This window comes from Phoxinus phoxinus, assembly GCF_949152265.1.
Source record: "Phoxinus phoxinus genome assembly, chromosome: 5".
Taxonomy (NCBI): Eukaryota; Metazoa; Chordata; class Actinopteri; order Cypriniformes; family Leuciscidae; genus Phoxinus; species Phoxinus phoxinus.
Window position 1 is genome coordinate 1,915,571 of NC_136880.1, and position 23,165 is coordinate 1,938,735.

The window sequence follows — 23,165 nt, forward strand, 5'->3', positions numbered from 1 at the left end:
TGTTTACCTGCGTCCGCTGTGTTTTATGTTCCCCTGTGTCCGCTGTGTTGTGTGTTTACCTGTGTCCGCTGTGTTGTGTGTTTACCTGTGTCAGCTGTGTTGTGTGTTTACCTGTGTCCGCTGTGTTGTGTGTTTACCTGCGTCCGCTGTGTTGTGTGTTTACCTGTGTCCGCTGTGTTGTGTGTTTACCTGTGTCCGCTGTGTTGTGTGTTTACCTGTGTCCGCTGTGTTGTGTGTTTACCTGTGTCAGCTGTGTTGTGTTTACCTGCGTCCGCTGTGTTGTGTGTTTACCTGTGTCCTCTGTGTTGAGTGTTTACCTGTGTCCTCTGTGTTGTGTGTTTACCTGCATCCGCTGTGTTGTGTGTTTACCTGTGTCCTCTGTGTTGTGTGTTTACCTGCATCCTCTGTGTTGTGTGTTTACCTGCGTCCTCTGTGTTGTGTGTTTACCTGCGTCCGCTGTGTTGTGTGTTTACCTGTGTCAGCTGTGTTGTGTGTTTACCTGTGTCCTCTGTGTTGTGTGTTTACCTGCGTCCGCTGTGTTGTGTGTTTACCTGTGTCCTCTGTGTTGTGTGTTTACCTGTGTCCTCTGTGTTGTGTGTTTACCTGTGTCCGCTGTGTTGTGTGTTTACCTGCGTCCGCTGTGTTGTGTGTTTACCTGCGTCCGCTGTGTTTTATGTTCCCCTGTGTCCGCTGTGTTGTGTGTTTACCTGTGTCCGCTGTGTTGTGTGTTTACCTGTGTCAGCTGTGTTGTGTGTTTACCTGTGTCCGCTGTGTTGTGTGTTTACCTGTGTCCGCTGTGTTGTGTGTTTACCTGCGTCCGCTGTGTTGTGTGTTTACCTGCGTCCGCTGTGTTGTGTGTTTACCTGTGTCCGCTGTGTTGTGTGTTTACCTGCGTCCGCTGTGTTGTGTGTTTACCTGCGTCCTCTGTGTTGTGTGTTTACCTGCGTCCTCTGTGTTGTGTGTTTACCTGCGTCCGCTGTGTTGTGTGTTTACCTGCGTCCTCTGTGTTGTGTGTTTACCTGCGTCCTCTGTGTTGTGTGTTTACCTGCGTCCGCTGTGTTGTGTGTTTACCTGTGTCAGCTGTGTTGTGTGTTTACCTGTGTCCTCTGTGTTGTGTGTTTACCTGCGTCCGCTGTGTTGTGTGTTTACCTGTGTCCTCTGTGTTGTGTGTTTACCTGTGTCCGCTGTGTTGTGTGATTACCTGTGTCCTCTGTGTTGTGTGTTTACCTGTGTCCTCTGTGTTGTGTGTTTACCTGTGTCCGCTGTGTTGTGTGTTTACCTGCGTCCGCTGTGTTGTGTGTTTACCTGCGTCCGCTGTGTTTTATGTTCCCCTGTGTCCGCTGTGTTGTGTGTTTACCTGTGTCCGCTGTGTTGTGTGTTTACCTGTGTCAGCTGTGTTGTGTGTTTACCTGTGTCCGCTGTGTTGTGTGTTTACCTGCGTCCGCTGTGTTGTGTGTTTACCTGTGTCCGCTGTGTTGTGTGTTTACCTGCGTCCGCTGTGTTGTGTGTTTACCTGCGTCCTCTGTGTTGTGTGTTTACCTGTGTCAGCTGTGTTGTGTGTTTACCTGTGTCCGCTGTGTTGTGTGTTTACCTGCGTCCGCTGTGTTGTGTGTTTACCTGCGTCCTCTGTGTTGTGTGTTTACCTGCGTCCGCTGTGTTGTGTGTTTTCCTGTGTCAGCTGTGTTGTGTGTTTACCTGTGTCCGCTGTGTTGTGTGTTTACCTGTGTCCGCTGTGTTGTGTGTTTACCTGCGTCCGCTGTGTTGTGTGTTTACCTGTGTCCGCTGTGTTGTGTGTTTACCTGCGTCCGCTGTGTTGTGTGTTTACCTGTGTCCGCTGTGTTGTGTGTTTACCTGCGTCCGCTGTGTTGTGTGTTTACCTGCGTCCTCTGTGTTGTGTGTTTACCTGCGTCCGCTGTGTTGTGTGTTTACCTGTGTCCGCTGTGTTGTGTGTTTACCTGTGTCCGCTGTGTTGTGTGTTTACCTGCGTCCGCTGTGTTGTGTGTTTACCTGTGTCAGCTGTGTTGTGTGTTTACCTGCGTCCGCTGTGTTGTGTGTTTACCTGCGTCCTCTGTGTTGTGTGTTTACCTGCGTCCGCTGTGTTGTGTGTTTACCTGCGTCAGCTGTGTTGTGTGTTTACCTGTGTCAGCTGTGTTGTGTGTTTACCTGTGTCAGCTGTGTTGTGTGTTTACCTGCGTCCGCTGTGTTGTGTGTTTACCTGCGTCCGCTGTGTTGTGTGTTTACCTGTGTCAGCTGTGTTGTGTGTTTACCTGCGTCCGCTGTGTTGTGTGTTTACCTGCGTCCTCTGTGTTGTGTGTTTACCTGCGTCCGCTGTGTTGTGTGTTTACCTGCGTCAGCTGTGTTGTGTGTTTACCTGTGTCAGCTGTGTTGTGTGTTTACCTGCGTCCGCTGTGTTGTGTGTTTACCTGTGTCAGCTGTGTTGTGTGTTTACCTGCGTCCGCTGTGTTGTGTGTTTACCTGCGTCCTCTGTGTTTTGTGTTTACCTGCGTCCGCTGTGTTGTGTGTTTACCTGCGTCCGCTGTGTTGTGTGTTTACCTGTGTCAGCTGTGTTGTGTGTTTACCTGTGTCAGCTGTGTTGTGTGTTTACCTGCGTCCGCTGTGTTGTGTGTTTACCTGCGTCCTCTGTGTTGTGTGTTTACCTGTGTCCACTGTGTTGTGTGTTTACCTGCGTCCGCTGTGTTGTGTGTTTACCTGTGTCAGCTGTGTTGTGTGTTTACCTGCGTCCGCTGTGTTGTGTGTTTACCTGCGTCCGCTGTGTTGTGTGTTTACCTGCGTCCTCTGTGTTGTGTGTTTACCTGCGTCCGCTGTGTTGTGTGTTTACCTGTGTCAGCTGTGTTGTGTGTTTACCTGTGTCCTCTGTGTTGTGTGTTTACCTGCGTCCTCTGTGTTGTGTGTTTACCTGCGTCCGCTGTGTTGTGTGTTTACCTGCATCCGCTGTGTTGTGTGTTTACCTGTGTCAGCTGTGTTGTGTGTTTACCTGCGTCCGCTGTGTTGTGTGTTTACCTGCGTCCTCTGTGTTGTGTGTTTACCTGTGTCAGCTGTGTTGTGTGTTTACCTGTGTCAGCTGTGTTGTGTGTTTACCTGCGTCCTCTGTGTTGTGTGTTTACCTGTGTCAGCTGTGTTGTGTGTTTACCTGTGTCCGCTGTGTTGTGTGTTTACCTGTGTCCGCTGTGTTGTCGATGCCTCGAGAGAAAAGAAAGTGCAGAGCGCGAAAGCACCAAACTGACTGAAGGATTGATGTAAAGCAGTGTCTCTGCTCGTACGATGTGTATGACGAAATAAGTGACTCTAAAAAATTGAACACCCAGCAATGTGTCATTTCTAATCTCCTTTCGAATACAACATTCAAATTACTAGACAAAATTATATCCTGAGAAAAGTGGATTTTGAGGGGTATAGCTCCATAGACCTCCATTCATTCTGCACTCGTCCTGTGAGCGTCCTCATGTGGAGCCAGAGTGGAACTGCAGCCAGTTCAGAAGCCGGAAGTTTACTGAGAGTGGCAGTTCTCCCCTTATTAGACATTCTCTGGCAACACCAAGGAACTTTTCCTCTGCGGTCGCCCTACAGGTTGGAAGCGGAATTGTCCATTACCGCTGTCGTAAATAATTTAGCCTCCCGCAGCTACTGTTGCACGCACGCTCACTGTTTATCCAGCACCGGCTCTGGAATGAACGATGACAAGGTAGAGTATGATGCATGATTTTCTGAAAGTATGATGTATTGCGACATCAGAAACGAAGAAAAACTAAATAATGACTATTGTAACGCTTGACGTAAAGCAAGCCAAATTTGTAGTTCTCTTACGAGAGATACTCTCGTACTGCGTAGCAAGCTACGCTTTGGGGAAAATCCTTTTCCACGAGAATACTGAAGCCAAAAATTATCCTTAATTTTGTATAAATGTAAAACGCGTTGCCGCAGCATACAGACACAGGCGAGGCAGCTCGCGCGCCGATTGGCTGCTATGCGGGCAACTGCTTGAGCCTATCGAGCGAGACCTAGAGTGACATCACACTCAATGAGTGCGTCCCGCCGAAACGGGCTTGGCTTAGGGCTATAAATTGCGCTCGCAGGCTTCACTTCACATCACTGGATCCGAGGATAAGCCGTGCCGTAGAAGAAGCATCTCAGCGGAACGAGTGAGAAGCTGCTGGCCACGGCGCCTTCATCGCCTTCCTGCTGCACTATCCGGCGCCTATATCCTTTGTTCATTGCTAGTGTGTGCTCGCCGGCGCGACACACACTCACTAAAAGAGCAGCGACTTTTTAAAGATGCCTTCTTGTGGCTCGTGCAGAGCCACACTCAGCGACGGGGACCGCCATGTCATCTGCGTTTCCTGCCTGGGTGAACAACACGCGGCTCTTGCTCTCTCTGACGGCGGCTGGCCTCACTGCAAACTTTTGCCATTAGCGAATCTGCAGACTCGATTGGCATCGTTCCAAGAGCCCGTGTTCTCCTCTGTGGTGCCGCGCCGCAAGAAGCGCCCTGCTCAGCGGATCCCGGAACCATCTCCCAGCCGTCAAAGCTCGCCGGTGCTACATCACCGGCTTCCTCATTGTCCATTCCTGACGGACAACGGCCGCAGCTTGCCGCCGCTTCCGTCACCGACGTGGATGAGGTCGACGCGATGCTGGAGATGGGGATTCCTGCTATATCCTGGCGTCAGGCAGTGAGGATTGGGCGAGCTCTGAGGACCTCGCGCCTCCTGTCCGTGCTTTGACGGGAAAGAGAGCTAGCATCGAGGCGGAGCTAGTTCGTGTGCTCACTCAAGCCCCGGCGAGCCTTGGCCTTGAATGGGTTTCGCCTGAGCAGCCCGCCCACAACCAACTGGACGGCTACTTCCTGCCCGGGGAACGGTCTTCACCTGCTTCCAAACCCGCGCCCTTCCTTCCTGAGCTTCATGAAGAGGTCGCTAGGGCTTGGAGCTCCCCGTTTTCGACGAGGACGAGGTCTTCTGCTTCTCTGGCGTTCTCCGAAGTCGACGACGCCAGAAACAGAGGCTACCTTTTCCTCCCGCCGGTCGAAGAGCCTATAGCAGCGCACTTATGTCCGCCCTCCGCTGGACGGCGTGCTAAGATGGCGCTGCCCTCTAAGGCTTGACGCATGACGTCATCCCTGCTCCACCGCGCTTTCGCCGCTAATGGACAGGCTGCGTCAGCGCTGCACACGATGGCCACGCTACAGATCTTCCAGGCCGATCTCCTCCGGAAAATGGACGAGAAAGGACCCGACGCGATCTGTGTGGCGGACTTGAGAAGTGCTACAGACCTCGCTCTTCGCGCTTCAAAGTCTGCAGCTCAAGACATCGGACGGAGCATGGCGGCGCTCAACGTGTCTAAGAGGCATCTCTGGCTCACGCTCTCAGACATGCTGGACGCGGAGCGCACCGCGTTCCTCGACACGCCGCTTTCCCCAGCTGGCCTCTTCGGAACCTCGGTCAAAGACTTCACCGACAGGTACGCTGAGGTACAGAAGGCGACTCAGGCGATGAAGCACTTCCTCCCGAAGCGCTCCAACTCTGCAGCAGGCCGTGCGAAACCGCCCGCTCAGAGTGCATAGCCTAAGCCTCCGCCCAACGCCTCGTTTCACCGCCGCCAGAGACAGAGCTCGAGACCGCGCTCTCGATCTTCTAGCCGCCGCCCCGCGCCGCGTGGTCCACGGCCGAAGATCGCGTTGAAGCCTGAGGTACCGAAGTCATCCTAGCACTCCTAGGAAAACGACGGTGTTCAAGTCCCGCTGCGGCCGGACTTTCACCGAAGTTTGCCGCTCGTCCAGTCCCAAGAGAAGTGACTGGTCCAGTGTATTTAGCAGTCAACAAGCCTGTACCAGTACCCGCTTGCCTGCACACAACAGCCGTTTTCACGGCTACCCAGATAAATCCATTAAAGAGCGTATTTTCTGGTGTCCCCGGCCACGGTCGATGGTGTTTTATGTGTAGTAAGACTGCCCACTGCTATGTGCCCATCCCCTATGTGATCCAACAATATTATGGACATATTATGGGGGGTTAACCATTCCTTGAAATTAGCATTGCAAAGACTTAAAAAAAAGAAAAGTTTTTATTAAATAAATTATATGATATAATATTTAATAATAAAAAAGGGGACATAACAGTATTTGGTGAGAAAAGCACAATGAAGTTTCAAAGAAAGATATAACCATTAAAAATACAGCACTACATGTGGTTTTAGAATGAAATTATTTCATTTCATTAATTTCCATATCATTGACCATTGAGTATATAATTGAACTAAATTAATGTGTTAAATTGACAACACTGAATAATTCATAAAAGAACTGGGTGTCTGATGAGCCACGCAAATGTGCACAAGCGCACACATTCACACCACGGCTCTCTTATTTCTGTGGCTCTCAGCTGCCAGACAGAGTAACCCTACACTGAACGTTGCCCCCTCTGCCTGTTTCCCTCTCCTTCCAAATGTCATATGCGAGACATCCTGCTCTCAGGGACAAAGAGGGGCATTCAGTTTCCAAGTGGGACTTAGCAACATCCAAACTTATCTCCGGACTCACGGAGAAAGAGGGTATGAGGGGGTTCTACCATGCAGATAGGAGAGGGCCCGCGCACATAAAATCGACTCAGTTCAATTGCGTGTTAAAAGTAGCACATGTGCCCACAACCCAGTGCCCACTAATGCTACCTCCTGCTTATCGCGCGGTTTCTGTAAAAACGAAACCAGTGTGCATGCGCTCTGCTCAGGCGAGCAATGCTATAAAGGTGGTAAACGTGCCTGCTCCCCCGCGCCCACGTTCACACACAAGCATTACGGTTCCTACGGAGCCCGTCCAGCCCTCCCCCTCCCCCTCCCGGTTACCCACCGCAGAGAGGTCGATCGCGGACATTCTGCCCGCTGTTATCAGCGCGGCCCCGGCCCCGGCCCCGGCCCCGGCCCCGGCCCCGGCCTCAGATGTTGCGAGCACGACATTTCTGTCACAGCTCGCAGAAGCTGCTGTATCGCGAGTCGATCAAAGCGTGCTTCTCACTCAGCCCCTAGTAACCCGTGCAGATGCGTGGGCGAAGCTTCCCGGGGTTTCAAAATGGGTGCTAAACATCATAAAAGAAGGCTATTCGCTGCAGTTTCGCCGACGCCCTCGCCGCCACACGGCGCGCGTCGAGACTTCGGTAGATTCGAAAGTAGCACATCTACTTCGAGCCGAAATTCAGAAACTTCTGAGAAAAGGGGCTATATAACCTTTATATCAGGCTCAGAGCGAAGGGGGGCTTTACAGCAGATACTTCCTGGTACCCAAGAAAGACGGGGGTCTCAGACCCATACTAGATCTGAGGCAACTGAACAGAGCGCTTGTGAAACGCCAGTTCAAGATGTGTTCTGCTCACGACCAGAAAAATCCTCGCGCATGTTCGCCAGGGAGACTGGTTTGTGTCAATAGATCTAAAGGACGCGTATTTTCAAATACAGATTGCGTCACGTCACAGGCGATTTTTGAGATTCGCCTTCGAGGGTCAGGCATACCAGTACACAGTCCTGCTGTTCGGCTTGTCCCTGGCACCTCGTACATTTACGAAGTGCATGGACGCAGCGCTCGTTCCCCTCAAACTTCGGGGCGTTCGAGTGCTGAACTATTTGGACGACTGGCTCATTCTAGCCCAATCTCACTCAGAGATCATGGCGCAGAGAGCCCTGCTGCTGAGTCACCTCGAGAATCTCGGTCTCACTGTGAACTGGGAAAAGAGTTTGCTATTCCCCAGACAGATTATTTCTTTTCTGGGAATAGAACTGAACTCACTGTCACCACAGCGCGCACTGCATATTCAGCGCACAGTGTCAGCTCTTTCCGCTGCGGCGCTGTACTCCCTCTAAAGAGTTTTCAAAGGATGCTAGGTCTGATGGCCTCAGCATCATCAGTCCTCCAGCTGGGCCTGCTACGCATGCGCCCACTGCAGCTCTGGCTCAAAGGGAGGGTGCCTCACAATACGTGGGCCACCGGTCGGCTTCGACTCAAGGTCAATCAAGCATGCGTTACAGCTTTGAACCCTTGGAGGTCGAAAGACTGGTACCGTTCAGGTGTAAGCCTGGGGACTTCCTCGAGACTGAGGGTGGTGTCTACGGACACATCTAACGCAGGCTGACCAGACGCCTCCTGACATGGGCGCGCAGCAACCTGCTCTCACTGAAAGCAGCGCACGTGCCGGGGCGTCTGAATGTTGGACCAGACAGACTGTCCAGGAACCACGTTCCGACAGGAGAATGGTCACTGCACCCACAGACAGTACGGCTGCTGTGGAAGAAGTTAGGCAGAGCGGATGTAGACCTTTTTGCGTCTCAGGAGAACGCTCAATGTCCAGAATTTTTCTCAAAAAGCAGGGACGCTCTAGCCCACTCGTGGCCTCGTCGTCCTCTCTATGCTTTTCCCCCTGTCTGTCATCATCAATGGCAGCATATGCTGTTCAGCATATGACGTATACAAGGTATGTGTAAAATGTGTGTCCTCAGTCATATAAACCAACTTATAAGTTTAATAATTCAAGTAAATCTGTTTTTTTTTAAATATAGGACAGTTGAGGAGGTGGGGAAAAAGGGAATTTGTTCTATTGTCAGTGACACTGAAATCCAGGTACATATAAGATTTTACGAAATAAAAAATGTCTAGATATTGTTTGCTATACTAAATATTTTTTTCAGGAGTTGTTCCAAGGAATTGTAAAAGGCTCACTGAAACCCACGTGGAACAAATGGTGGCAAACGAAGACTGGTAAAATGGCAAAACCAAAGAGTTTTCATCCAGCCTTGTCAGCACATGTTGAGGAACTTCTGGGACACATTGACAACATTGTGTTTAAGAAAAAGGAGGACGAAAAGCTTGAACATTTTGACCTTATAATGTGTGAACTGATTCCTGAGGTATGCATTTTATGGGATCGTTTTGGTACAAATATGTATGTCTGATTTTTTTTATTTTTGGGTGAACTAACTCGTTAAACTAACTTCAGTAATTACTTTTTAAAAATCTTTTGTTGTTCAGGTCAGCCTTATAATACTGAGACGAACGGAAGGTTTCAGTCACTTTTGGGCTGAGATATCTTATCTTGTGGAGTGTGTCATTAAAATGGCCTAATGTCACAACATCCGCCAGTCCAGCCTCCTCGTCCACCAAATGACGACAGGGTTCAGCGAGCTAACTCCGCCTGCTGCACCTTTGAGTTTGTCCATCTGAGTAAAAACAGTGAGTGACGTACATCGCACAGTAGACTTTGCAGGGTACAAATGAACGTGTTACAGCATTTTTTTATGTTTCTGCAGAGTTCCCCAGCCTCCTCGTCCACCAAATGACGACAGGGTTCAGCGAGCTAACTCCGCCTGCTGCGCTGCACCTTTGAGTTTGCCCATCTCAGTCACGATCTCACGACCCATCATGCCAAGGGGAAATGGTGCCTCGACACATCTCAACTGCATCATCTAGGCCTTAGGATGGTTCCACAAAGAATTGACTGCACATACAACATGAATTACTTCAAACTAAAGATTCAAATGTACATACAGCAAAAGACACTGCATCTATTTGTCTCTCATTAGTAAATCCAGGATAAATCTTTCTCTCAAATTATTTAACCTTACAGTTCATTAAATTTAACACAGCTAACTCAACATTAAATTTGTTTAAATCTTCACACTGTATAGCCAGAGGACTATCACAAATGTATTTAGGAAATTAAAGACACACTACAGTATGTCTGTTTAAAGGTTCTCTGTATTGTTGTGTATTTTAAAAGTCTATAAATCTAATAAATGTCAAAAAATGATGTGCATGTTGCTTGTAGTTTTGTGTTAATAAAAATGAAATCTAATAAATCTCATAATTCAGTTGTATTGTATTATATTGTGTAATTTAATCAAAATACTATTTTTATATGAGTTTTGGTTCTGGTTTTATTACATTGAATGGTATTGTATTGTATGATGTTCTGTTTTAACAATTAAATATGACATAAATCATGAATTAGTACACAAATTACATGCTTGTAATTAAAAAATATATATTATGCCTTATTGCTTAATAATGTTTAAATTAACAATATATAGCTTCGGGTATATACTATTATATTAAACATATAAGTAAAAATACATTAATGACTCGTTATAACGTAGGTCAAACGACTTCTTTAATTATGTGATTTTGTATGATTTGTAACCAGGCACTAAAGCGATTACCCATAAAACGTGCTTTGAACCATAGACATGTATAAAGGCTAGATGGCTCAAGGCGGAGTCAGCTGTGTCGTCACTTGGCGGCCATCTTTAGGTCAGGAGACTGCGCTGCTGCTCCCTGCTGCTGTGGACGGAAGGTGAGTGACATACGCCAACTAAAATGCTCGTAACTTGCTGAATTCTTGACGGATTAACAAACGGTTTGGTTTATTACAAACCTTATTAACGTGGCTATGATTTGTGCTGATGCCGATGTTTAAATTGTAGCTTCACGTTTTGAATGTTTGCAGTATGCAGTTAAAGGGTTAGTTCACCCAAAAATGAAAATAATGTCATTAATGACTCACCCTCATGTCGTTCTAAGCCCGTAAGACCTCCGTTCATCTTCGGAACACAGTTTAAGATATTTTAGATTTAGTCCGAGAGCTTTCTGTCCCTCCATTGAAACTGTATATACAGTATACTGTCCATGTCCATAAAGGTAATATAAACATCATCAAAGTAGTCCATGTGACATCAGTGGGTTAGTTAGAAGTTTTTGAAGCATCGAAAATACTTTTTGGTCCAAAAATAACACAAAATAAGACTTTATTCAGCATTGTATTCTCTCCCGGGTCTGTTGTGAATCTGCGTTCAGGACTCCGCAGTGACGCTGCTGGCGTAAGACGCTGATGACGTGTTATCTGGTGCGCCCGAGCTTCGTTTACAGTCTGAGGGAGACGCACGCTATATTCAAGCTATTCTACATTGTTTGCGTGGATATCATTTTTTTAATGGTGCGTAAATGTGCATGTCGCGGATGAGACACTTTTACAGCGTGCGTTTCCCTCAGACTGTAAACGAAGCTTGGGCGCACCAGATAACACGTCATCAGCGTCTTACGCCATCAGCGTAACTGTGAAGGATTGACAACAGACCCGGGAGAGAATACAATGCTGAATAAAGTCTTATTTTGTGTTATTTTTGGACCAAAAAGTATTTTCGATGCTTCAAAAACTTCTAACTAACCCACTGATGTCACATGGACTACTTTGATGATGTTTTTATTTCCTTTCTGGACATGGACAGTATAGAGCTGGTAAGTCCCGCCCCTTCCGAAAACCCCGCTGGACCTCAAAGTTGAAAAACCGTCAATGCAAGTGAATGGGAGAAAATAATTATTTTCTGGTCCCGTTCGAATTGTGCCATGAATGTGAACATATGTTGTCTGTGAATTTTTTATATAATCTTTCGTGTGAAGAATGCTACGACTTAGCGGGTAGAAGTTTGATACGGGTAGACTTTGTGTGAGAGCACTTTGTGGACTACAACTCTTCGCTGCTTTCGGCGCGTTTGAAACGTCAACACCACTAGCTCACGGCTCTAGCTCACGGATCCCGCTAGACATGGCTGTCTTTGGTGCGCTTCACCGCCTTCTTTCAGGGAGAGGACAACATCGTTGAGGTTGGCGAAAACCACGGGTAAGTCAACTTTATGGGTTGACGTCACATAGGCGACATGTAGTCTTTCTCGTTATTTCTTTTCCACAACTGCTAGCCGACGAATCATACCATATACTGTCAAACTTGTAACATGAAAGATTATATAAAAAATTCACAGACAACATATGTTCACATTCATGGCACAATTCGAACGGGACCAGAAAATAATTATTTTCTCCCATTCACTTGCATTGACGGTTTTTCAACTTTGAGGTCCAGCGGGGTTTTACGGAGGGGGCGGGACTTACCAGCTCTATAGGGATGTTCGCCGTGACGTCACGACGCGCTCTGGTTGGCAAAAGAAAAGTAATGACCGCTTAAAGCGCAGCGCAAACACAGAAGAAAATGGTTGTATCGTGCTTTGTGATCGGTTGTGTTAACAGGTTCGATAAGAGTAATAACCCCAAGAGCTTCTACCGCGTACCTAAACAGCCTGAATCAAGAAAGAAAGCTTTGAATTTCTGCAATTAGGCGTCTATACCCAGCGGAAAACAATGGGAGCCAGCGGACCACGATCGCGCCTGCTACCTACATTTTGCGTTAAAAATTAAAACTAATTTTGTAAATAAATGTTACTAGTAGGTTCTATCGCATTGATGGGTTAATTAATGAATGAATAACTGTACAAAATACCGCGGAAGACGTGTCAAAGTGTTTGTTTACATAACTTTTTGTGCATGCTGTGACTGAGCAATGGAAGTATAATAACACTGACATACCCTTATAAATTAATGGCAAATTATTGTATTTTCATTCATACATTTTACGTATATGTTAACCAATGTTATATATCAGAGGTAAGATAATTTTGAATATAGCCCATGGATAAATTACACCTGTATTTTTACTCTAGTTGTAACATATTTACCAGTTATCCTTAGTTACAACAAGTAATATTCGTAATTATTACTTAATTTATAGGCATCTAAAGATTTGTACGCCTTCATCGACTCTCTGGTAAACATAGATGGCGTGTCGATGAGATACAGATAGATGTCGCCGAATGTCAAATCTGGCCATGTGTCCGGGCTTTTGCTCCAATTCTCACTCAGGTGATATTGATCAGGCAGAACACATGAACCCTGGTTATATAAAAGCTTAACCTTATATCTCTTTTTTGGTTCTTCGGACAAATAATTAGCATATGCTGACAAAACACAGGTAGACTGCTGCGAGTCTGCGACATGTTTTGGTTCTTTCTGCCAACCAGTTCGCGACCACGCCCATATCGTGACGTCACATTTGACTCCGGCGAACATCCCTATACTGTATATAGTTTCAATGGAGGGACAGAAAGCTCTCGGACTAAATCTAAAATATCTTAAACTGTGTTCCGAAGATGAACGGAGGTCTTACGGGCTTAGAACAACATGAGGGTGAGTCATTAATGACATTATTTTCATTTTTGGGTGAACTAACCCTTTAAATAGCCGCATCCCTGACGTTTATGACACACCAAGCCGTTTGAAAATCGGTTGAAAATTGAACAAGATATAGTTATTTCAGCACTACATGCACAATAGACTTTAATGTTATAACTGGACGAGCGGACCTGTCCTAAGATGGCCGCCGTGTGACGTCGTCGGGTCCCATTGGCTCTCAGCGCCGGTAAGCCATCTAGCCTTTATACATGTCAGGCTCTGATACATGTCTATGCTTTGAACCAATCGGATTGCTGGGGTCCTTAGCCCGGACCCATCTTCACCCGGACCCATCTCAATACCACAACGGATTTGATTTAATCTATGATCCAGAAAACATTTCTACAGATGTCAATTTAGCACAGTGCCTACCAAATCTAATAACACTCGCGGCCATTTCTGTGTTTAATCCACAATCCATCGAGACCAGCGAGAGATTCTGAGAATGACGCGCGGACTGACAACAAGCGGAACTGAGTTTAAAATACTGATAAATTCTCTTCTTAGTGGACAAGACTGCAAGTAAGTTTAATACATTCTCCATTAAAGTAATTTGTTATCATTAGGAACTTTATATTGTACATTAAGCGTGGTTTAAATGTAAAATTACAGAAGGCTGTTCTTCTGCTACTCCGAACAGAAGAAGAATCTGCCAGAAATTACAAGAATCTTTTGAAGTAGAAACACAAAAAGTTTATCGAGAAAGGGTTATTGAAAACCAATATGTTTTTGAACGTTTTCTCCCATTTCCTCTTCCGTGTTCGGCTGTTGTTTTCGTGATGTGAAATCTAAAGTATTTTTGAAGCAGACATTTACAGTAGACAGGCAGATGAAAAGATTTACAAAAATGGCTGAATGATTCATGCTTGTGCCTTAATGTAAAAAAGACCGTATCAATGTTTTTTAGTAAACCTAAAACAACCGTGGCCGCAGTAAAAGTTTGCTTGGGGGGACAAGAATTGATTAATGTTGAGGAATTTAAGTATTTGGGAGTGCTAATAGACTCGAAATTATCTTTAAAAAAACACGTTAAAAAAGTAGTGAAAATTGTAAATGTTAATATACGGAACTTTAGACATATTCGTCGGGGTTCAATCTTCAGCTGGCTGGCAGGAGCTGCCACTGGCATGTCACGTGACCTGTCAGTGGCTGGCTAGTTGTCTGACTCTAGCAAGTTTCAGAAACCATTGCTTTTTGGCAGTTTTTGTGTTTTGTGTTCTTCCCTCTCTAGCTCATTTATCATGCATCTGTTGATATGATTATGCTCTTTTGCATAATTGGCGTTTTAAAGAATTGTATCCCATATAAACCAGTCAAATGGCCGTGATCAGACTGGTTGCTCGCTTTGCTGGACGCTCAATCCAGTTAGCCACGGCGGAAATGCGTATAACGTTGCCTGATACTCTCACTCTAAGGAAAAACATTGTTTTCTTTTTATGAATGTAATCTCATGCATTTATTCTTTAGGTATGAGTGATGTTTTAGAGAATTTTATCTCAATTAAACCAGTCAAATGGCCGTGATCAGATTGGTTGCTTACCGACGCTTTGCTGGGCGCTCAATCCAGTCAGCCGCGGCTGAACTGCGTATATCGCGTTGCCTGATAGGCCTACTCTCGCTGTAAGGAAATACATTGTTTTATTTTTATGAATGTAATCTCATGCATTTATTCTTTAGATAGGCTACGAGGGATGTTTTAGAGAATTGTATCCCAATTAAACCAGTCAAATGGCCGTGATCAACTGGTTGCTTACCGACGCTTTGCTGGACGATCAATCCAGTCAGCCACTGTTGAACTGCGTGTATAACGCGTTGTCTGTCACTCTCGCTGTAAGGAAAAACATAGTTTTCTTTTTATGAATGTAATCTTATGCATCTATTCTTTAGGCATGAGTGAAGTTTTAGATAATTGTAACCCAATTAAACCAGTCAAATGGCCATGATCAACTGGTTGCTTATAGACGCTTTACTGTGCGCTCAATCAGTCAGCCGCGTCTGAACTGCGTGTATAACGCGTTGTCTGTCACTCTCGCTGTAAGGAAAAACATAGTTTTCTTTTTATGAATGTAATCTTATGTATATTCTTCAGTGTTGGGGAAGCTACTCTGTGACTGTAGTTTGACAAGCTACAAGCTACTCGTAAGTTAAAGTAGTTAAACTACAGTCAAGCTACCCTTTTGGAAAAGTAGTTAGCTACATTGAAACTACTTTGATTTTTTTGAACAACGTATATTATAAATAACTGAATAAGTGTCTGAGGAATGTTTTAAGTAAAATATTTAGTGTTTAAAACAATGCAATACAATTATGATTTCAAAGAGTATTGTTTTATTACACACAACACTCAAATATCTCAGACTGTTTGTCAAAAGTGCAAAATTGCAACAAATACAACATTGCAAGAACAAAATATACATCCAATGTAAATTGCATGTAGAACATTTTGTGTTTTTTTACCTGTCGTTTCTTTGAGAGACATGAACTTGGACAAATAAGGGCATGGGTAATTAACGTTAGTTGTTTCTCCATCCTCCACATCTGCCGCCACGTCTTGCTCCATCATGGATAATATGTGTGTGTGTGTCAACTCACTTCTGTACGTCAGTGAACCGTTAGCCGCAAGATGCGTAAACAACAGGTGGCGGTAATGGCAAAAAAATTTGTTTGTAATCTAACAAGAAGAAGAATATCCTTGCATCGCGCTGATTCGCGCAGGCTCGACAAAACGCAATGTAGCTTTTGCTCGCGCTACACCGCTACTTGCTGCAAAAAGTAGTTAGCTACTGGAAAAGCTACACTGTTTAAAGAGCAACTGAGTTACTGCCAAGCTACTGAAAAATGTAGTTAAGTTAGTAGCGTCGCTACTTGTAGTTAACTACTCCCCAACACTGATATTCTTTAGGTATGAGTGATGTTTTAGAGAATTTTATCCTAATTAAACCAGTCAAATGGTTGTGATCACACTGGTTGCTTACAGGCGCTTTGCTGGGCGCTCAAATCAGTCAGCCGCGGCTGGAAAGCAACCAGTGTGATCATGGCCATTTGACTGGTTTAATTGGGATACAATTATCTAAAACATCACTTATACCTAAAGAATAGATGCATGAGATTACATTCATAAAAAGAAAACTCTTTTTCCTTACAGCGAGAGTATCAGGCAACGCGTTACACGTAGCTATCAGCCGCGACTGACTGGATTGAGCGTCCAGCAAAGCGTTGGTAAGCAACCAGTGTGTTCATGGCCATTTGACTGGTTTAATTGGGATAAAATTCTCTAAAACATCACTCATACCTAAAGAATAGTTGCATGAGATTACATTCATAAAAAGAAAACTATGTTTTTTCTTAGAGTGAGAGTATCAGGCAACGCGATATACACGCAGTTCAGCAGTGGCTGACTGATTGAGCGCACAGCAAAGCGTCTGTAAGCAACCAGTTGATCACGGCCATTTGACTGGTTTAATTGGGATAAAATTCTCAAACTTCACTTATACCTAAAGAATAGATGCATGAGATTACATTCATAAAAATAAAATAAGGTATTTCCTTACAGCGAGAGTATCATGCAACGCGTTATACACGCAGTTCAGCCGCAGCTGACTGCGAGCGTCGGTAAGCAACCGGTTGATCACGGCCATTGGACTGGTTTAATTGGGATAAAATTCTCTAAAACGCCAATCGTTCAAAAGAACATAATCATATCAACAGATGCATGATAAATAAGCTAGAGAGGGAGGAACACAAAACACAAAAACTGGCAAAAATCAATGGTTTCTGAAACATGCCAAAGGCAGACTGCCAGACAACTAGCCAGCCACTGACAGGTCACGTGATATGCCAGAATCACACTAGCAGCTGCCAGCCAGCCACTGACAGGTCACATGACATGCCAGTGGCGGCTCCTGCCAGCCAGCTGAAGATTGAACCCCTGCTGCATATTCGTACATCATTAACGGATACGGCAGCGATTACATTCCTGCACTCTATTGGCGCTTTTCCACTGCATGGTACGGCTCGGTACGGTTCGTCTCGGCGCGGAATGGTTCGGCTCGCTTCGCTTTTCCACTGCGTGGTACGACTCAACTCGGTACGGCACGGTTCGGTTCGCTTTAGCTCGGTTGCTTTTCCACTGCAGTTAGTACCGCTTCAAGGTGGGTGGGACTGATCGTTAATAGTTGTCACCTCTTTGTACCTACACTGTTTGTAGGTCCGGCGGCAATCAACGAGAGGAACGTCTGCACCTCGTCCACTGACCACGATTCAGCCATTTCTTTTTTACTTATTTTGTCAAGTAAATACTCTAAAAACAGTTGCTACTGCGTTGGCTGTTGTCTGGCTATTTAAATCTAGCGGGTTTAGTGTCTCGTGTCGCAAATACAATGACGCTGAAGTGACGATTCTGTCTGACCAATCAGTGATCTGCAGTGTTTTCACGGCACGCTTTGGCGCTTTTCCACTGCATGGTACGGTACGGTTCTGTACGGCACGGCACGCTTTGGCGCTTTTACCGTACCGATACTAAACGTGACGTGAAAACACTGCAGATCACTGATTGGTCAGACAGAATCGTCACTTCAGCGTCATTGTATTTGCAACACGAGACATTAAACCCGCTAGATTTAAATAGCGGTACGGTACGCTTGGAACCTCAACAGAGGTGGTACCATTTAAAGCGAGGCGTACCGTACCTTACCATTCAAGTTTATTTGTATAGCGCTTTTCACAATACACATTGTTTCAAAGCAGCTTTACAGAAAATGCATTTCAAAATATACATACAAAAATACAGTTAGTTAATCATGAAATTTAGGGCATAACATATCGCCGGCGTTGGGTCGTCTCTTCACAGGCGTCGAGTCGTCTCATCACAGGCGTTGGGTCTGAAGTCTCCATGAGAGGCTGGATACTAACTGGAGCTGACAAACTCTATTTGAGTTATAGGGACAGGCATCCCGAGATAACAACAAAAAAGGCAGATGGGAAATAATTAGCGTAGCTGCTGTTCTTAATATGAATGCATTTGATCTGATTTAACTGTAGTATAAAAGGTATGAGATGCATCATGTGAATGCTTGGCTAAAGAGATGCGTCTTTAATCTAGTTTTAAACTGGGAGAGCGAGTCTGAGCCTCGGACAGTATCAGGAAGGCTATTCCAGAGTTTAGGAGCTAGATGTGAAAACGCCCTCCCTCCTTTAGTGGACTTAGATATCCTAGGTACGACCAGAAGCCTCGAATTTAGCGATCTTAAAGAGCGCGATGGAATATATGGCGATAGAAGATCTCTTAAATACACAGGAGCTAAACCATGCAGTGGAAATGCGCCATAAGTGAGCCGTACCGAACCGAGCCGTACCGTACCATGCAGTGGAAAAGCGCCAAAGCGTGCCGTGCCGTACCGAACCGCACCGTACCATGCAGTGGAAAAGCGCCATATGATACTGGCTCATATTGAGTACTGTATCACAAGTTGGTCCTATACGAGTCATGCTGCTATTGGGCCAATTGAAGTATGCTACAAAAGAGCATTGAAAATATTAGATAAGAAACCTTCGTCATATCACCATTGTCAAATTTTAGATAAATATAAGCTTTTAAATTTTGCTAATTTCAAATGATTTAAATCAGCCTGTCTAATCTACAAGGTTATACATGGTCTGGCGCCTCCACCATTGAGTGATTTTATTAAACAAAAGTCTAGCAGTGTTGCCGGTTCTCGAGTGACTAGATCCACTATGAGAGGTGATTGTCTTGGCATTTAGGCGGACCGCCTTTTCACAGAACGTCCTGTCATATCAGGGAGTGAGCTTCTGGAATAGTATTCCACTGTTAATGAGGGAAAGCACAAGTCTTCCTACCTTTAGGAGTAATTTAAAAGTGTGGCTGAGGGACACACAAACATGTGATCATGTTTAGTTAATCATTATATATCAAACGTAAAATTGCATTACAAGGGGGATACAATTATCAGTGTAATACGGGTTGTGCAATAGGGGTTAGTGCAATGCGGGTCAGTGCAATATAGAATGGTGTAATATGGGTCAGTGCAATATTAGGGCAGTCAGGGCATGTGCAAAATTGTGGTTTGTGCAATAGTCGATGATTTTCTTTTTTCTATATGTCTTTTGTTGTCCACTCTTGTTGTTATTGTTTGTTTTAACATGATGTGATCACTGTTCTTGTCGTTGTCTCTCTGTACATAGTTTGTATATAGTGTATTTGTATGTATGTATTCATTTGTGTGTAACACCAACCTGCCAGGGGGTCTGCAGATGGAAATTAGCCTAAGGCTATAATCTGACATATTTACATTTGTGAAAATGTTCATTAATATGTATTGTCCCTTTTTGTTTTGTTTTTCAAAATAAATAAAAATAAATAAATAAAAATGAAGCCTAACGTCAATGAACAACAATCTGCTGTTATTAACTGAATTTTTCAGTTCATAGCAATTATGATTAGTAGTTATACAGTATGTCTATTATAATTCTGGTTACTTTTACTCAATAAGTTATTTTAGGATCATTTGAAAGTAATGAAATCAACCACCATTGTGAACGAGTAATGATTAACGTTAAATGACAAATGATTCAACAATTAATGAAGATTGGGTAAATATGATTGTAAAATGATATTATACTGTAATAAAGAATATAACAAATTGGGTTCAGTTTTCCCAGCACAGTGTACATTTCTGTTTCCCAATGAATTCATATTTAGTTGACTTAAACTCGTTAAACTATCAGAAATTATTAACACCATTCGGTTATTTTACGTGGCAATATATTTGTCTGTAACTCACTTTATTTTATACATTGTTTTTGCTGTTGTTGATGATAACTCCGCATTAGATAAGATGTTGTTCATCTGTGTAAAATGGTGTGATTTGCAGGTGATGCTGAAGGATTGAGTGTTGCAGAAAGCAGTGCTGGTCAGTTTCCAGGGTCAGTTTAGCTGCAGTATGTCAGAGGAAAGAGGAAAGGACTCTCTCTCTCAGATGAGTCTCTCAGAGAAACACAGGTAAGACTGCGTCTGTTTCACACTAGCAGTTTAAACTCCACTGGACTTTGTGTTTCCCTGTCAATAACACAACTTTAAGCATTGCTTTATATTTGCAAATGCTTTGCACAACTTCAATTTTAAACTGCTTAACTCTGACATTATCTATAAAGCCCTGTTTGCTCTAAAGAAAATATCACAGTTAATCATTTGTTAATAACGTTCTAGACGCTGAATTAATCAAAATAAATGACTTTAGTTTTTAGATGATAAAATTATTGATAGGCTATACATTAGAAAACAACTATACACTTAATTTAATTCAAGTATGCTAACAAAACTGTGTCGCACAGACATTTCTGCTCTCTATTCCGTCAATAAACAAAACTTGACATGTTCTCTCAAATTATGGTCAAGTATCTTTTAAATCCTTAACCTATTTAATCTCACTCATGTATATTAAAGAAATCGTTAAACCAGTGTGAGCCAGTAAATAAAATGATGGTTTACTATAAAACTGTTGATTATGTGTGTGTGTATTTCTGTGGAAGATTAGATAAAGACACAGATGTGTTTCAGGCACAGTTGATCCTCCTTTACTAAAGTGTTTTCTCTCTGGTCTTTGTGTCATCAGTGTAAGATCAGGCTCACATGTGTCCAGCTCTGTGTCTCTGAAGAGTGACTGGTCTAAAGATGGAAGACAACCAGACTTCAGTGAGAAAACACCATCATCTAATAAAAGGTATTTTGTGTGTTTACATTACATTATAGGGTTGTATTATTTGTCCACAGTGGTGTATGTGATTGAACTTGACTGTGTAAGGGGATTTATGAAACTCATCCAGTAACACAATTACACTGGCAGCCACAAGGAGGCATGAATTAAAGGCAAAAATAGATCATGCTACTAAACAGGCCCGGGGTAATCGGGAGAATTCCGCTTCACTTTTGGGCCGGTCGAGGAATTTTTTTATGTATTTTTTACATTTGTCACGTTCAGTGGCGGATCTACAGATTTTTTCCTGGGGTGGCAAAGGGGTGGCATGAGGTTTCAGGAGGGGGGCCATGGACATTATTCATAATTTAAAATGCTACGGTTTTAATTGAATGTGTTTTGTTCTCTACACTACATTACACAGAGTGGGTGTCAAATCAGAGATGTAGCTGGGTTTTTGGATGGTGTGGGTCTTAAAGGGATACTCCACTTTTTTTGGAAATAGGCTCATTTTACAACTCCCCCAGAGTTAAACAGTTGAGTTTGACCATTTTCAAATCCATTCAGCCGATCTCTGGGTCTGGCGGTACCACTTTTAGCATAGCTTAGCATAGATCATTGAATCAGACAAGACCATTAGCATCTCTCTCAAAAAAAATGACCAAAGAGTTTCGATATTTTTCCTATTTAAGGTCTTAGTACACCATGTAACTACAGAAGAGTCGAGTTTCAAATAGGAAAAATATCGAAACTCTTTGGTCATTTTTTGAGAGAAATGCTAATGGTCTTGTCTGATTCAATGATGCTATGCTATGCTAAAAGTGGTACCGCCAGACCCGTAGATCGGGGGGAGTTGTAAAATGAGCCTATTTCCCAAAAAAAGTGGAGTATCCCTTTAATTTGTGAATTGTGGACCCTTTCTCTGTGTAATCACTATCAACAGTCTGTGTAGTCTATACTTAAATTGTACTGTGTGAAAAAGCAATTCTTGGGGGGTTTGGGAGTATGCTCCCCAGGAGATAAAAAAAAAAAAAAAAAGACCCCTCAAATTATGTCTTCTAGTTGGTTTTGAGGAAATATGGACAGATTTAGTCATACAACATAAGCCATCAATAGATTTAGGTTATCTGGATTGAAACAAGATTATAATGCAGGATTGTTGCAATAGGCCCTATGCACAGCTTCACTACTTCCTGAACTTAAGCAGGCTCCTTTGTTTCCTGTCTGCCAGGATTGGCCAAACTGATTAATCCAGGTGTGTCTGATTATTGTTGTTGGTCAGACACACCTGGATTAATCAGTTTGGCCAATCCTGGCAGACAGGAAACAAAGGAGCCTGCTTAAGTTCAGGAAGTAGTGAAGCTGTGCATAGAGCCTCATAACCATGACTGTCAAAACATTTCCCTCGGATTCAATAAAGACTCAGTGAAGTACCTTTTTAGTCAAACATTATTTTTGGATTTATTAAAATATTACATACAACAATTTAAAATGTACATAAGAATGTCATTCAACTCACACTCACTCACTCACTCACTCACTCACTCACTCACTCACTCACTCACTCACTCACTCACTCACTCACTCACTCACTCACTCACTCACTCACTCACTCACTCACTCACTCACTCACTCACTCACTCACTCACTCACTCACTCACTCACTCACTCACTCACTCACTCACTCACTCACTCACTCAGCTGATCACTTGAGGGCAAATATCAAAAACACAATTTTTTGAGGCAAGACCTCAAAATCCACAGGAACTATGGAATTCATATTAACTATAGTTTGGGCATTTCAGCCCAAGATAAACATTTAAGGATGCCAGGCATTTGTGAGGCTCCATATTGTATGCAGAAAACATACGAAAAAGAACATCTTGAAATGAAAAACATTAACTTGATAAAATTATAACCTAATGCAATTTTCTTATTTGCAAGATGATGTTATTTTATTGCACATGACTATTAAACTGTACAGGTTAAAGGTTGAACAAACTTGTTTAAGTCAACTGCTTTTGCACGGTCACTCTCAATGCTGAGCACAGCTAAATGGGACAATCTCTCAGTTAGCATAGTTGAGCGCATGTGATTTTTTTACGAGTTTTATATTGGAAAAACTGCGCTCACATCCAGCTGTGGTAACTTGTAAAACAGCTGCAATCTTGCATAAACGATGCATCTCATAAAACACCTCTTTAAAAGGGTCCAAATAACCTAGCAGTTCAATCAAAGATGAAGGGCAATTTTTTCCATCTCTTTTACTCCTTGCTAAAAGCCTCTCAACCTGTGTCAGTTCATTTTTCAGATCCTCAATATTTGAGCCATATGCTTCA

The 23,165-nt window shown here is 43.8% G+C and overlaps 3 protein-coding genes across 4 annotated transcripts in view; 2 read left to right on the plus strand and 1 right to left on the minus strand.

Annotated features, from left to right (window-relative positions):
- Nucleotides 1-10,864, minus strand: part of exosc4 (exosome component 4) — a 19,603-nt gene extending 8,739 nt beyond the window's left edge. Inside the window, exon 1 of the mRNA XM_079611802.1 lies at nucleotides 10,560-10,864. The gene's annotated coding sequence lies outside the window, so the exon portion shown is untranslated. The remainder of the gene's footprint in view (nucleotides 1-10,559) is intronic.
- On the plus strand, nucleotides 8,438-9,860 carry LOC306998054 (uncharacterized protein). Its single transcript, XM_079611804.1, has 5 exons — nucleotides 8,438-8,474; nucleotides 8,560-8,620; nucleotides 8,689-8,907; nucleotides 9,029-9,229; nucleotides 9,307-9,860. The coding sequence occupies exons 1-4, from the start codon at nucleotides 8,461-8,463 to the stop codon at nucleotides 9,119-9,121; spliced, it is 387 nt and encodes a 128-aa protein (XP_079467930.1). The 5' UTR covers nucleotides 8,438-8,460; the 3' UTR covers nucleotides 9,122-9,229; nucleotides 9,307-9,860.
- LOC306998034 (NACHT, LRR and PYD domains-containing protein 3-like) overlaps nucleotides 10,305-23,165 on the plus strand; it is a 108,534-nt gene continuing 95,673 nt past the window's right edge. Inside the window, exons 1-3 of one of the 2 annotated variants that reach the window (XM_079611765.1) lie at nucleotides 10,305-10,349; nucleotides 20,005-20,132; nucleotides 20,746-20,853. In XM_079611765.1, coding sequence (XP_079467891.1) covers nucleotides 20,074-20,132; nucleotides 20,746-20,853 — 167 coding nt within the window. In that variant the 5' untranslated portion in view covers nucleotides 10,305-10,349; nucleotides 20,005-20,073. Of the gene's footprint in view, nucleotides 10,350-13,222; nucleotides 13,637-20,004; nucleotides 20,133-20,745; nucleotides 20,854-23,165 lie in introns of those variants that run through there. The other variant, XM_079611766.1, reaches the window with a different exon arrangement.

Bases quoted from the DNA above. Each gene is read 5' to 3' on its own strand.
- LOC306998054 (XM_079611804.1), top strand. The intron at 8,621-8,688 runs GTACATATAAGA...TATTTTTTTCAG, and splicing joins TCAGTGACACTGAAATCCAG to GAGTTGTTCCAAGGAATTGT. The intron at 8,908-9,028 runs GTATGCATTTTA...TTTGTTGTTCAG, and splicing joins TGTGTGAACTGATTCCTGAG to GTCAGCCTTATAATACTGAG.